This window comes from Condylura cristata, unplaced genomic scaffold, assembly GCF_000260355.1.
Source record: "Condylura cristata isolate star-nosed mole 26May11 unplaced genomic scaffold, ConCri1.0 scaffold00009, whole genome shotgun sequence".
NCBI lineage: Eukaryota > Metazoa > Chordata > Mammalia > Eulipotyphla > Talpidae > Condylura > Condylura cristata.
In genome coordinates, this window is record NW_004567110.1 from 24,152,790 (window position 1) to 24,169,710 (window position 16,921).

General features: G+C 33.9%; 1 protein-coding gene across 6 annotated transcripts in view; it reads right to left on the minus strand.

Moving 5' to 3' along the window:
• RIMS2 (regulating synaptic membrane exocytosis 2) overlaps positions 1–16,921 on the minus strand; it is a 418,309-nt gene that overhangs the window by 226,122 nt on the left and 175,266 nt on the right. For all 6 annotated transcript variants that reach the window (XM_012723001.1, XM_012722998.1, XM_012722997.1 and 3 more), the window contains one exon: positions 3,360–4,285. In XM_012723001.1, the coding sequence (XP_012578455.1) occupies positions 3,360–4,285 (926 nt within the window). The remainder of the gene's footprint in view (positions 1–3,359; positions 4,286–16,921) is intronic.

Genomic DNA, 16,921 nt, shown 5'->3' on the forward strand with positions numbered 1-16,921 from the left:
CTATTTTATACTGTGTTAAAAGATGAGTGTGGTGGGCCCTCCCTGGTGGCGAAAGGTAACTTCTAGAAAACTTGGCTAGCCTTGACTATCACAACATTAAGTAATTGAAAATGTCTTGAATACTTAACTGGTTTACAAACATTTGCCTAATTTAACCCCACAATTATCAATGAACATATTACTACAATTATAGATAAGGAAATACAAAAAGTGGTTAAAATATAGGATGAAATCATGTAGTCAGTGAATGACAGTCAGATTAAGCACCTCTGACTCTAAAACGCATGTTCTTTCTACAAAACCTCCAGTTACAATTATACAACTAATGACCCAGTCACTCATGTATTGTAATTATCATTTAATAGCATTTAATAGTGGGTAAAATGTAGATATCGGCATCAACTACAAACTGGGTGAAATTCTGGGTATATTTAAAATAATGAAATCTATCCAAAGACACAAATGAATGAAAAATAGTAAAATTACAAAAACAAAGCATCGATAAAACTAAAGATTAAAAATAAATCAACAAATTAAATTTAAATTTAAAAAAACAGACAAGCCAATATATGGAAGGCAATATAATTTTTTACTAGAGTTACCTATCAAGCTTAATATGTGGATTGTCAATGGAATTTTATCATTTAAAGCACAGGAAGGAACCTATTACGTAGCTGAAGCTATAATGATACACATAAAAGCCTGGAAAGAATCTTTCTCCAATCATAATAAATACTGTTGCCTATCTGGGTTTAATTAACTTTAAATTAGATCACTTCAAAAAATTTTTGCCCACTTTTGAAAAGTTGTAACAAGAATGATAAGGAGTAGAAAGGCAGTGAGAATGTCATCTAAATTAAAAAATACATTCTTGGGAGTTATTTAGCCTAGAATAAAAAGATAAATATCTTGTAAAGTTGTCAAATACTTATTAGAATGAAGCCTCCACTTATATTTTCAATTACTACTTTACTACCAAAAGTGGCTATATATTACAAAGTTGAAAATCTTTAAAGCAGCTCATACCCTAACCAGATTGACATTTTTCCACAAATAATCATAATGGTAAAGATTTGAATGACGTATCATTTTCATATTTGATACATGTTTTAGTGTTGCTAAACTATATTACACAGGATTTTAAGCCAACTCACACATACCTTTTTACTTATGAGGTTTATTTTTATTTTATTTTATTTTATTTTATTTTATTTTATTTTATTTTAGTTAACACTCGTTTACAAAGTTGTCCGTGATTTCGATTATGTACACTCACAGGATCACACCCTTTTAGTATATATTATCACAAAACTACTGAAGTGTAATTTTTATAATAAGTGTATAATTCAAACTACTGAAATAAAGTATAAGTCCTTAAAAGGATACCATATGTAAAAATTTGTGAAGCACTTTAAAAAATTTCATGGTTTTGCTTTGTTTTTTCTATTTTTATGTGGCAAACTAGACATTATTTAGTGAAGAACAGGAGAAGTACATAGCAGAATCTAAAACCTCTAAGGACAACAACCAAATTAAAGTTAATTAGTAACTTAAGAAAGCACTGCAGCTTCTGAAAAATAGTTTCTGTATATCGTAAGATAAAAGCAAGTTTCTCTTTATATACATCTTTACATTTTAATAATATAAACATTTTCTTAGTATTTATAATTTAAGTGTAACTTATATGAAACTCTAGCTTGACTTTCTTCACTGCATATACATTTTATTGAGTCTATTTGGTTAATGGTGCTTTTTTAATAGTACTTTTTTTTTTTTACTTTTTGTCATTTATTTGCTTTAATGTGCCCTTTTGGCACTAAAGATTATTTTAAACTGAAAAGAAGTAGAGATAAGAAAAGTTCTGTCCTCCTGCTATTTGCTTAAAAACAGTATTAAGTGATTCTATATCAACCTCATATCAAGCTGCCTTCCCAAATATTTTCATTGATTTTGTTGTTTCTATGACAAGATGTGGATTACTCACCAAATGTATCAAAAAAGTATTGTGTTAGGAGTTGAGGGAGAGGGTTGATACACAAGATTTGTGTTAGGTACTCACCTATTTGGTGTATTTGATCATATAACAAAATAAATTACAAAAAGATTAAAAAGTTAAAGGCTAAAAGACTTAACCATAAAAACATGAAAAAAAAATAAACAGTTCAAATTTTAACTGACCTGGAGTGAATAAAGAGTGTCTAAGAATAAAAGTAATGGGGGGGGGAGGAATCACCAAAAATGATTTAGTTATATTCAATTCAATATTTCCAAATGATCAAAGAAAATTAGTGGGTAAACATCAAGATAGGAAATACAATGGGAACAGATGTTAAACAGATAAAATCCTAATCATATAAAAATGCTCTTCTGAATCAGTAAAGAAAAACTAATGCCCAAGAGAAACATGGGCGGAAGGAATAAAAAGGAATGGACAGAGTACCAAACATCATCACAAAACATTTCATTTCACAATCAAATTCAAATGACAAAAGAACAGCATTTTTTTTGGGTTATCTCTGCAAGTTGCAAAGACATAGTGCTTTAAGGCTGAAAATTCTAGCTCATGTGACAGGAATAGAGGATGTTACATTCTTTCTGGAAAGCAAATTGGTAAACCTGATTACAAGCCAGACAATCAAAGCATGAATTTTTACTCGTTAATACTCAAAATATGTAGGAAAAATATATATAGATGTAAATAAAATTACAATATTATTCATACAAATGATTGGAAACCAGTGCAACGTCCCCCAAAATAGTTTGTGGTACTTCCTTATGATAGAATATTAGAGCAGTCATTTTAAATCAAATGTCTAAAGAATACCTAATGGGTTGGAAAGATTAATGACATGATATTAATTGAAAAAAATTAGAACACAAAAGTATATATAAGTAATACCCATTTTATAAATGTGTAAAATATACATGTGCAGGGAAAGGGGGAAGAAATGCAACAAATGTTAATAATAGGTATATTTGGCAGAAAGGATTATATGTAGCTAGTATTTCATTCTTTATACTTTAAGCAATTTTCTAGAAATTCTACAGAATAAAGATATTATTACTTCTAAAAGAAAACAGTTAATGTGAGTTTTTACAACTATAGCTAATAAATACTTGAAAATATGTCATCAACATATTTTAGAAGAAAAATGTTAGAAATGAAATCAAAAGCAAATTTTAAAAAATGAATAGAAGATACTCCCTCTTTTAACTTGACATTTTCTCCACATAATCAATACCATGAAGACTTAAAAAAAAAAGTAATACTACCTATGAGGTGTTTATTCAGAAATATAACCTTAGAATAAAGTCCTTATTTAGCTACTTATAGGGAAATGTGTGATTAGGGTGCTTACCTTTTTCGCTTACACTCTCACTTTCAATCTCAACATCATCACAGCTTGTATATTCAGGTGTGGAAGCTAATTCCTCCTCTGAACTGCTCAATGAAACCTGGCGCATTTTACCTCCTTTCTTTGATTTATGCGGCCTCGGTGGTGGAGGTCTCACTGACTCTGACTGGTCTGAACTTAGAGAATCATTCCTCAACATCGTTTCCATTTTTTCCCGTTTTGTTTTCCTTACAGCAGAACTAGGATCTAAGTGGTGTTGCTTCCTTAGTGAGTCAGTGCGTCTCATGTCCGGCCTATCGATGGGTATTGGACTCCTCCGGGGGGTGGGAGGACTCTGGTTTGTGGTCCTTTGTGGATAAGAACTGGGTCCCTGAGTCTCTCGAGTTCTTTCCATTGAATAAGATCGCTGATTTTCCATGGCAGCTCTACGTTCTGATACAGATCTTTGCCTTGATGGTCTTTCCATCCTTAACATAGAAATCCTAGAATCTTCCAGTTCAGCATTCGCCAAAGAAACATCACTGTGCCTTCTCTCGTGCCTTGCTCGAGACACTTCAGCATGAATACGCATTTGTTCTTCATAGGGCTGTGGCTTTACTGGATAACGGGCCAAATTTGGATCACTTCTGTAGCGTGCCTGGTATTCCTCTTCTCTCCTTTGTCTTTCATATTCATCTCTGCTCTCCACATCTTCATCATCTTCAATGTATTCTTTGGAATGCCTGTGACTTCTCCTGTTGGAGTCCCTATAACTTATATGATCAGACTCTTCATAAAACTGAGGTTCACGCTGTGGTCGCCTGTCACCATAATCTGATGGAGACCTGGGCATTGCACTCTCTGAAGTAGCATACTGTGGATATTCCTCCCTTTCTTCCCTTTGGTCGTATCTTCTAGTCTGATCTCTGGACACTGATGGACTTCTTTTCCTATGTAACCAAAGAAAAAGTATGATGAGAACAGCAGTATTTCAGTGAAATTACATTTTACTGACTCACTGGCAGGTTGAAGGATAAATTCAAATGTTTTCTTGCCTTTTTTTAATTATACAAAAATGTTGGTTACAAAAATGTTAAAATAGGAAGCATAAGTGGTACTTTTGATGTAGTTATTAAGTGCGTGACACTTAATATGGAATACACTTACACTTTGAAATTAGATAACCAACATCATATTCTCCTGGGGCAAAATAGCCTTTGTTTGCATTTCTTTGCTTGGCCCAAAACACTGTCACGGGTCTGTTATTAAATGACTTAAAATTCTAACTTATATTCTCTCTATTCTGGCACACTGAATGAAAGTTATTGTAAAACATAGAGAAGCCAAACTGAGGTGTCAAACATTGACTACTTTCTGTCAAAAACTAAGTAAATCCATTTCCATTCATTATCTATCTAAATCACTCCTAGCACTAGTGCATTTAAATCTTCATTTTATTATATATCCCTAAAACATAGAGAAGCCAAACTGAGGTGTCAAACATTGACTACTTTCTGTCAAAAACTAAGTAAATCCATTTCCATTCATTATCTATCTAAATCACTCCTAGCACTAGTGCATTTAAATCTTCATTTTATTATATATCCCTAACCCTTCTTTACTACTCCCTTTTGAGTTAAGCAATTTATATTAATACCAACAGTGACGATTTATTCATCACAAAACTCTAGAAAGCCAGAAAAGATTCAATTTTTATTCATTAAAAATTTTTATTCATTAAGCCCAGCTCAATGAGACTTCCCTGACTTCACATCATATTTTCTTACAATCTAAGAGGAAGAGACCACATATTAAGTTCACAACCCAGTGAATCTCATCACACAAAATATTCTCTTGACAACAAAATACTCACACCACACTATTCTGTGCCATGAATTTAGATAATGGCAAACATTAGCCATAAGTAAATGGACTGGAATCCTGAAGATGACACAAAGGTTGAGAATGACTACTATGGGGATTTTACCCGAACACATGAATAGACCACTGAGAGAGTGAGGTCAACTGAAGTTAAAGATGAACAAGATAACTCAGTTGGGAATTTCTTTGAGTGTTTTTGTGTCCCAAGAACAAGAGAAGAGCAAAAACACATGTGGAATGACTAGACAGAGCAGCATCCCCACTTTCTTGTGAAATTCCCCCATGTCATGAAGTCTCTTTTCCCTTGTATCTGGAATATAGTTTGCCAAAACATCAGTTAGATTTCATTAATAAAACCAAATGTTACTGTAGGCTTTCTGTGTAGGTCGAGTTATAATACAGGAATCTAAATCTACAACACTCATAAGCCACGTAAAGGAATGAACACCAGAGAAGTTAATGCTGGAGATCTTAGCCCGAAGAAACAAAGACAACGGCTCTCAGAGTGGTCATTAGAAAGCTGCTATGAATCTCAAAAGTTTTTAGGAATTTGCATCAATTATATCTCAGCTGCTTACAGCTTTAAAGTGGTCAGTTAACAGGCGCTTGCTTAGGAGTGACTTAGATTTTTATATCTGACCATCTTCCTGCCAATGACTGGTACTTGACAAGGATGGCTTCCATATCCTTTACACATCTCCCAAATCTCACACAAGTGCAATGGTTCCAATTTGGAACCAGAGAGGCGCAAAGGTGTTATAATAAATGAAGGAACTAGTCTGTTAACCAAAATGTTTTATGGTTAAGCAAGTTTTTTTTTTTTTTTCACATTTATATTCTTACTTTCACATACAAAACATTTAGGGTGTAATAAAAAATTTTAATAATCATAAATTTACTAATTTACAACTAGTATATAAGACCATAGACTCATAGTTTGAAATAATTAAAACAGACATTCAAAATAAATTTTAGAATATTCACCTGTAAAATATCCTAAATATTTGTTATACAGAAATAACTTTAATGTTTTGTTTTATAAATATATGACTAAGAGAAAAATTACCTAGTATGATAACAATATCATGATACAATACTAGCGTTAATGGGCCTGGGTGTCTTAGTACTACTTTGTTACTAACCAGTTCTTTGAAACCATGTAGTCATTTAATCTCCAAGAGTTTCTGCTTTAAAAAGTGAGAGATATAGATTATATACATTAATTCCTGTGTTAGTTTGTGTTTTCACGAGGTGAAACTATCTAGATGCTACATGTAACTTTTAGTCAGTAAGGCATAGCTATATATCTGTATCTACATCTACATATTATGTACATTTTTTATATATAAATATAAAATAGACTACAAATTAAAAAGCAGTAAGAAGTGACCATTGATTCTAAACCTCTCTTAGAATATTGATACCACAACTTCATCAAGCTGGTCTGTCTAAATGAAAATCTGAAACATAATAAAAACTACTAAGAATTCTCCTGTCAAGTAGTGATTAAATGACTAATGCCAAATTTTAAAATACTAATGCCAACATTCAGCATACTCATTAACTGGCTTCTTATATCTGTTTACTTTACTAAAATATTCTCATATTAACGAGAATTTCCCTAAGAAACTCTAAAGAAGCAACAATAAAATCAGTCCCTTTAAAACTATTAATGCAAATAATCTCCAAAATGTGAAACTGAAGGCCATAGAAAAAAATGAAGCAAAAACTTTTGGAAAGTGTTAAGGGGGAAATTAAGATATTTTGAAGGCAGTTCAACATTAATACTGGTCCTCTTTCTCACTGTTCTAGGTAATCCTATCTAATCTATTCAGGAATGTTTATAATACCTTTAAAATGTTAGGTTACATGAAGACTAGAAAGCTGGATCTAAGTAGGCTGGCACATAATACGGACTATGCTGAATTTAGAAATTGATTAATTCTCCCTTAGATTATCTCTACTTTTCATGGTTTGCTACTTTATCTTATACTCAAATTCACTGATTTGCTAAAATAGCTCTTTTCTTTCCTCATAGAAGCTATTATTTCAAGTGAAGTAATAGCTTCTTAAATGAAAGGAACTACTTTTATCAGTAGTATAATTTTTAGCTCTATTAGTGTTAATTTATTAATTTAGCTTTTATTGTTGGGATTCAGAATTGAACTGTTTATAAGATGATTTCTTTTAGCAAATTGTATTTTGAACATCAAACACTGTACAACTAAACAGTTAGAGTAACACCTCTATAAATTACAGCATTCTAGTAATATATTTAGTATCACATTGAATGTTAAAGCAATTCATGCCCTGAAGAGTTAACATGAATTTTTTAAAGAAAGGAGAGCATAAATAACATGATAGGGTGCATATATCACAGGGGATATATTCTGTTTATTGATAAATGAGAATATATGCTTTTTATAGCACTCATTTTCAGAAACAAAAAGCTATTAATTAGTCCTTAACAAACCGTTTTCTAAAAAAAAAAAAAACATAAGTGAATTTAATAGCAAAGTGAGCAATCACTTTGTTCTAAAGATTCTTAAATGTGCCTGAAGCATTTGCATCATACTATAAATGCTGATCACTGGATTTAAGTGAACATAGAATAGTAGCTAAGATTTCCGAATTTGGAAAGACTGTTCTCACAGTTACTTAACATAGATTTAGGTTTTTGAAAACACACATTAAGGTATAGTACCTTATGTTATATTAAAGCTATGCCAGAAGCAAGACAATATTTTAGTTGGAGAAAATTCTTAGCAAACAATGAAGAATCTGCTATCAGTGACTTTAAGAATACTTAAAAAATATACTGTCAAAGTAATTTTATCAACTATCATATGAATTATTTCATATATACTCTCCTTTAAATTGAAACTGCTATATTTCTGATTCATTTTTCAGGTATTGAGAGATAAATCCAAAAGAAAAAAAATGAGTGTTATATCTCTATCATCCCTGGCCTTTATAAGTCTTAACATTTACTACTACGAGGTGGAATACATGTTATAGGTAAAGGAATGTAATGATAATTTGTACATTTCTCTAAACAATGATAAAGACTTTAATATTATTTAACCTATATATTATCATTCAGAAGAGTGAAGCATTCGCCTAAGGTATTAGATTTCACTTACTTCTTCAAAGACCTGAGAAGTTAAGAGTCAGAATCTATTTTTTTCCACTATTTGTGTATTTATATGGTGCATACTCTTTAAAGTATTAGTATAAATTTCTTACTCACTTTTTATTTGCTTATTGTTTGTTCATTTTCTTGTTGCTGAGGATGCTGTAATTACTTTCTCTTTCACTATGTTAAGTGGTCCTAACTAGAATCAGATTACAGACAATCACAGGTAGAAATATTCAAAATCTACTTTAATCAATATTTCTATGCATTGCTTATTTTTTTGTCATGAGTTACTCATTGTTTCTAAATATTCTAGTTATATATTCATATCAAATAGTCCATTATAAATGTTAAACATAGTAGTCTGAATAAGAAATTTTACCAGTCTCTTTAAAATGTCATGTATTAAAATCATACTCCAAATATCGATTCCTTCTCAATTAAAGCCACTTTTCAATTTCCCAAAGCCAGTCTTAATTTATACATGATATTAATTGTATTTCTATTGTAGCGTATATTTTTATGTTCATCAACATTTAGCTGGTGTTACTATAACACAAACATTGATCATATATACTATGAAATAATCAAGTCTTTGTAATTATAACCCAGTAAACATCTTAAAACACTTAGTAGGACAGTGAAAGGTAACTTGGAAACTTGTTTTCAGATTCCTATTTTTTAATTCTTAAGATTTATGCAAGTTTTAAGAATCATAGTGATATTTAAATTAAAGAATTTAAAGATACTAGTTCTATAAATTCAAATGCTTCATTTGCAGTTAAGCACTATCTACCTGAAAATCTCATTTAGAATACTTATTAGTAAAGATCATTATGTAATTATCACTTTATAAATAAAATAATAGAAACATTAGAAGAACCAATAAGCTGTAAAAATAAAAAATAACTCTCCCTTTTTTGAAAGATTTATAAATCATGGATATTGTTAAATGAATTAAAATGTACTTCATTATTAAATTACACAATGCTAACAACATAGCTTAACATAACATTTCAATCAAATTCTGAAATTTGAAGCCATTAAGACTCATTAAGTCAAGTATTTAATATGAAAGCACTACAAAAACTTTTAACAAACAATTTATATTAGTCAAAAAGCATAAAACCGATCCATTTTCACAGAAAACAATATTTAACAAATTTTATAGTTTTACCTTTTATTCAACCAAAGCACATCTGCCAAGCATAATGCATCATGCCGACAAAAATACATCAACACTGTGCCAGGCAGTGCTTTCATTTAATCCTTCTAGCTTTAGCAAAATCACTGGAGTCATTTTTAATCAGGTGACTTGCTTACAATCAATTTATTTCAAAACACAGTAACTAAAAAGATACACAAAAAATAACAGTCATTCAATGACTGAATTATAAATTCCTCTAGGGATGGGCCTGCTAAGAAAGAGGTTATTTTTTACTGCTGTTACTATGTGGCTGTATATAGTTCCAGGTCAAGTCAGAATGTACCCTGTAAGGAGGATTATGGTACTTAGCTGATTAGTGTCTCACAATACTGAATACCAAATGCAACCGCATGTAGGATACTTTATCTGTCCCCACACAGTCATTCTGGGCACAATACTTAAAACGGATAGATTTGGAAACTTATAAGCCATCGTCTCCTACATGAACTACATACAATATTTCTAAAATAACATAAGTTATTATGTCAGCTAAATACACCCATTACAAGATGGCTAGTGATAATAAAAGATGAAAATGATTAAATAGGTCCACTCTATATTTTTTTCAAGTTCTCAATAACAAGTTTCTTAATCTCTACTAAAGGTAGAATGCTTCCCCAGAAGTGTAATGCAACAAGACGTAGGAGTCCCTGTAGAAATTTAATAAAAAATTAGTTCTATGATCTTGGCAAACAGATAAAATCATGTTTTCCCTCTGATTCCTAACAGAAACTGTAGATGCTTCAAATAGAAACACAAATAAAAATTGAATATAGTCATTTTATAGTAATGTTAATCAATAATAAAATTCAATGATTTACACCCCACAGTTTTTCAAAACTGAACATCCTATTCGGAATATTTATTTCTCCAGGTATAAAAGATTTTAGAAACAGGCCATCTCTGGTGGTACAGCAGGTTAAAGCACAGCACTGAGAAATGAAAGCTACTACAGCATGAGTTCGATCCCCGCCCCAGAGGTGACCCCCATGGCAAGGCAGACCTCTCCTGACCCGCCCGCTGCTCCCCTCAGCAGTGTACTTCATTGATCTGCCTGTTCGCTCTCCACTCTGTCTCTGGTGAATCCTCTCAGCCCCTGCACCTATAGCCTATATATACTCCAGCTCTGTATGCATAAATAAATAAATCTAAAAAAAAAAAAAGGTCTCAGAAACAATGGTGAATTAGTGTTTTCTTCTTCCAAACTTGACTTCCTCTCCCTCCACTCATTTTCCCATTTCTGTGAGCTCTCTAGGCCAATGTTCTCCTGCCGGCAGCCTCCTCTGCCATTAGCCTTGCCTCTTGTTCCTCTTCTGTGATCACCTCAGACTTTTGTTCATACTATTTCTAATAACATGAATATGTTTTACCTTTATTCATCACCAATATTTCTAGGTCATCAATGTCTTTCGCTACCCTTTGACAAGTATATTCTATTTTTAGTACTTTATCCCCAATTTTTAATTCTTTACATGTTTGGTTGTTTGTTTTCCATTCTCTTGATAAATATTTTTCATGAATTCATTCAAAGTTATGAGGATTTAATTCGAGGCTTAAGAAGTTTTTTTGACAAGAATTATAATTCAATTTGAAGTACAAAATAACAGAAACAGTCTGTGAATCACATACCAGCTTAATGTTATTCATGACCATACTTTCAACTAATATTAGACAAAGATCTTGTATATGCCATTTTCTAGAAAGTGGGTAATGTTCCCTTACACATTACAATACTGCCCTTTTCCTCACTCATTCCCTGCAAAGTGATATCTCAAAAACAGTTACAAAGACTAAGAACCATTCATTACAAAAAGATAATGTAAACTTGTGATTTTCTTTCTCTTCTTTGTGGTACTCTGGAAATATAGTAGCTTTAATAATACAATCCTACAGCAAAAAAAAGACTCATTGAAATAATACTAAGAAGTACAAGGAACAAATAGGAGAACTAGAAGAAAAATATGTGTAAGTTTAGCTAGCCACCATTTTCCCTATCAGTGAATGCCCCCAGCAAGTTATTTATTGCATTCTCTCTTGAAACCTTTATGTTATTTTAACATTATAGTTTCTTTACTGAATTCCAACTATTGATTCAATACACATACTTCATATTTTCCTGCTTTTTCTATCTGCTGTAAGGACAGTTTCACATATTTCTGATGAGTAACCTCCACCAGTTATTTGGAGAGGAGAAATCTCTTTTTACATAAGGAAACAACATACCTAATGATAGTCTCCAAAGTAAAAATATAAGTGCTGCTAACTTGTAAATCAAATGTTTTCTATCTGATTAATTTTCACCTTAAGTGAATGAATTTTCTTCATTGAGGAAAAAAAGAATCAACAGTTTTAAAATATGGGAAATATAAATAAGTGGTTTTAGGAAGAAGCAACATTTTCCCTCTCAGCTAATGGCAATTCCTTGCCAGTTGCTCAGCCAATGTATGAGAAAATTCCCTGGAGCTGCCTAACCCTCAACACTTCTCACCAGCTCTGCTAATACAAACTTGGTGACTTCATCATTCCTCACCAAAATCCTGCAAAAACCTCCTAACTGACCTTACTGCTTCTTTATTATCCCCCTATAGCTCAGTGCCAATAGAGCAGCAAGAATAGAAACCAGATCATATCACTAATATGCTTGAAACCCTTCAATAACTCCCTGTTTTGCTTACAAGACCTATGAAGTCTGCCACCCACTACTCTCTGGCCTCCCCCAGCCCAATGCCTGACCCTGGGTCACTGGGATCCAGCCACGCTGGCTGCCCTGCATGCTCTCACTTGAGGCCCGCTGCTCTGGCATCACCCTCTAGAACACTGTTCCTCCAAACATCAACATCTTGTCATCTTCAGCTCAGGAGAGATGTATTTCAACTTTCCCCTCAAATCTCACTTTCTTAAAGGTGTATAGACTGGTGACCATATTTAAGTTCTCGATTTCTGCACTTCCAATCCCAACCCCCTTACATTTTTTATTTTCTTCTTAATGCTCATCATCTTCTAATTATGGTCTGATTTTATTATGTTTACTGTCTGCTTCCCTGGGCATAAGTTTCACAGGCCAGGGTCACTGTTCGGACAATATCTATTGCATAATATACAAAACTACATAAGAGATTTTTATACAACTAAAAATAAATTTCACTTGTCCACTAAGACAGCTTTAGGCAGCCTATCTACAAGATGAACTGAGCAGTACTAGCTAAAACATACTATACATTCTCCTTATTAGCATTTTACCTTGAAAAAATAAAACTCACAAATTACCCTAAATACTGTTCTCATGTGAATAGCAAAAGATGTCTTCAAAGCAGGAGTCATGAGAATATTGACCTCTGTGCTCTCCCAGTTACTGAATCTTTTTGTTACTATTTTGTTGATTTGTAGGAGTGATTTGGAAAATTTAAGTGAGCTTTTCATAGATATAGAGAAAGTTGCATTGAGAATGGGAAAGGAGAAGAGTTTAAATAAAAGTTATTTCTTGGCAACAGAACAACAACAAAAAAAAATCTTTGAAAAAACTGAGCAACAGCTCTGTCAATTAGTCCACCAAGTAATCTGCATGAAAATATAAATCAATCAAATTATTTTACAGGGTGGCAGGTACAAATAAGGCACTTGCTGAACAAATTTCTTTTGGAAGAGACTTTATAACCAAATCAATACAGTGCTGTTTGGAGCAAAAAACTACTCTGACAAAACAGAAACAATCCAAATATATTTTATGTGGGAGCCTTCATTATTTGTGGCTTCATTATTTTTATATAACTCCCGGTTGTTTATGTGCCCAAAAAAATACACAAATGGCCCTCCCTGGTGGTGCAGCGGGTTAAAGCACTGCACTAAGAAGCTCCAGCCACTTCCGCATGAGTTCGATCCCCGGCCTGCCCTGGAGGTGACTACATGGTGTGGCAGATCTCTCCTGGCCCATCCACTGCTCCCCTCATCAGTGTACTTCATTAATCTGCCTGTTCTGCTCCCCACTCTGTCTCTGGTGAATCCTCTCACCCTCCACATCTCTGGCCCGTACCCCAGTTCTGTATGAATAAAATAAATAAATCTTAAAAAAAAATACACAGATAGCATGTTATATATCCAGGTAAATAGCAGAGGAAGCTGAATCAAAGTTCCTTCTACAAGAACTGCGCATTCAGCTATGACATAATTAAAGGAACCTGATTCATTCATGTCCCAGTGTATAGGATGTTCTTTCTCGGGGAGAACAGCACCTAACATCTGCATGCCAGCATGATACCTTAATGTTCCTTAGCTCTCTCTACCAGTGATGTAATTCTTCAAACTATGCATCAGTCAACAATACAGGTTATATATGCAGTGTATTCTCTGGAAGATTCTAAAAGCAAAACATTATGGAAATTTTAAGGAAGAGCATTGCATGCCACGGAAAAAAAAATTCCATATTACATCCTCTATTTAATAATTCTTGTCTTCCCTTGAAGTAATTCTCCCTTCAATAAAGCTGTGTTGGCTTCTCACTCTCTTCTTCTCCCACACTCCTACACAAATTTCCTCTGTTAGTGATGTATTATAGCCAGGTTGGGGGTGGGGAAGGCTGGGAGGGATAGTTAAAGTGTTTGCTGAAGCTAGGCCCCACTGGTAAAGCTGAGTTCTGTGAAAGAGACTGCTAAATTTTAAATTCAACAAATGTTTCTGTGTGGTTGGTAGTATTTAAATATGATATTCTTTTCTGCACACCAGATTAAAAGAGGGATATCAACCAATAGGCATGTCTGAGACCATGAAGATAATGAGTCACCAGATTAGACACTGGAGTTAAAACTTTCTACTGAATATAGATGTTATCAATATAAATTCCTCTGCATAATTCATGTGTTTTTACCATGTTCATGGCAAAGTTTCTTCCACAATTTTTTTTTAAGATTTTATTTATTTATGCATACAGAAATGGGGTACAGGCCAGACAGAGGTGCAGGGGCGGTGAGAGAATTCACCGGAAATAGTGTGGGGAGCAGAACAGGCAGATTGACAAAGTACACTGCTGATAGGAGCAGTGGGGAACACAGGAGAGGCCTGCAGTGCCATGTAGGTCACCTCCGGGGCAGATCTCGAACTTGCACCGAAGTTGGTCACATCCAGCTTCACAGTGCTGTGCTTTCAGAGGGCCCTATTTCACTTTCTTGAAATAGGAAAGGGATGTGTCTTCCACGCTGAGTCTTATGGCTTGGATTGAATGGCCTCACATGCCCCTGTGGTGAGCCATGATTAGCAAGCTAATCTGAATATACCATCCCTGTCCAGAATGAATGGCACAATGACCTAAGCTGGTCCAATCACAGTGAGTGTTACAACACTCACCTGACATTGCAGAGACAGTATTCCTGCTTCATGATTGAGGAGTCACCTCACTCCCAGAGCTAGTAGAAATCAAATTTGGTTCATGAGTTGGAGGCATTCTCCCCAAATGGAGTCAATATTTACATAGTGACAATTAAAAATTGAAAGAAAGGTCCTGAGTCATGCTCTGTAAGATTAAGTATCAGTCCTCCCCAGGAACAACCTCTTGAGTTGTCAATCAGGTAAAATAATAAATTCCTTCATTTTTCAAGTTAGTTTCAGTTGATCCACTACTTACAACTGAAATCCTGGCTGATACAAATTCTCTGTTACTCTAAAGTTTCTTGTCAGCTGACATGCTGCTTCTTTGGAAATGGACTGTTACTTTGTGAAAAGTAACTACTCTGGAAGCCTTTTAGATCCTGTGGTCATGCAGTTTCTTTTAAAGTATTTCTAGTTTTTACACTTAAAAAGTCATTTAACAAGATCAAAATCTTTTCTGAAATGAAGTATCACAAGATTGCATATTTAATATAACATTTCATGACAATTGTGGTTTATGATAATTAAAGCCAGAAGTGATGAAACAAATCACATTCAATATGTCTCAAGCAATAGCAAGCTGTTTTTTAAGTAATTCATATTAGACTATCTCCTACTCAACCTGTAAGCCAAATAGATAAAAGATCTAGAGTATATGAAATATTACCTCGATTACTAATAAAACTAAAGTCAGAGAATTGGACTATATCTATGTAACAGTGGGCTTGCTAATACCAAGCCTGAGAATCAGACAAACACACATATCGAGGTACAGATGATACCACTCTAAGACTACTTTGAACCATGTTTGCATAAAATTTAAAGCAGGAACATTAGGGGAGGCACATGCTCTGTGAGCAATGTGTTCCCAAAAGAAAGAGGATAGGAGAAGGATGTGCTACTTATGCTCACTTCCTCATCCCCACAGGGAGAGCACAGCTACAAGACCGAGGAAGCCAAAGCTAGGAATATTAGTCTTGTGCAAAGTCGCTAAGACAGCATTATAGTGTTCAAGACATAAGATAAATGGCAGGCATATTGACTATCTTTAGACTATCTAAGCTACTTCTTATAAATAAAATGTGTCATTCATAAAATAAAAACTCTCTGGAAGTTTGGGGTGGTCCTGCAGCCTAGTTCGAGCCAATAAAACTTGGGTGTTTAAAAAGCATAGGTTCTACATCTCACCATGTATTCCTAATGAAAAGAGACAGACCTAGCTAGCATGGACCTCTCATGCTCTGCCCTGCCTCCTTTCTCATTAGGATGTGGTTCTGCTGCCTATGATATAAGAGTCCTCTCTAAACCATGAGCTCAAGAGCCACACCCTGTGGGCAGCTGGGCAGTAAGCAAAAAGGAGAACATGGATCTCTGTTGATTTCTTTGAGCCATTTGTTATATCATCCTCAAACTGTTAAAGCTACTGCTAGAATACCTTTTTAACTACTTTACATGTGAAAAACATCAATTCCTTCTAACTTAAAGCACTATAGTTATGAGATTTGTGCTACTTTTGCTAAATACAATTTTAACTAAAAACAGAGGGAAAGACTAGTCTCCAGGGAGAAGTCTAAGACATCTGGGATCATTAGTAACTTGGCTGTTGTTTCAGTAAAAAACAAACTATAAGGAAGTTACAGGCTACCATAGGTGAAAAGGGAGTCCAGGCACAGAAAAGATGTGCAGGTTGCCTAACAAAATATAAGCCAAGGGGAGGGAGATTCCTTATACTCCAGAGTCAAGAGTCTATTGTAAGCGCATCCTCCCAATTCTATCAGTGATGTCAAGTTGGTAGCTTCAAGTCAGCCATATTGGAAATATTTACAGCATGAAACTGGAAAACACTACAAGTTATGGTTTTTCTTTCCTTTGAAGAGCTAACTGACAGATATGCACCAGCATACCATTTCTTATACTCCAAGTGCACACTTAAAAGTGTCTAGAAAAATAGGGCCCTCCCTGGTGGCGCAGTGAGTTAAAGCACTGCACTGAGAATCTAAAGCC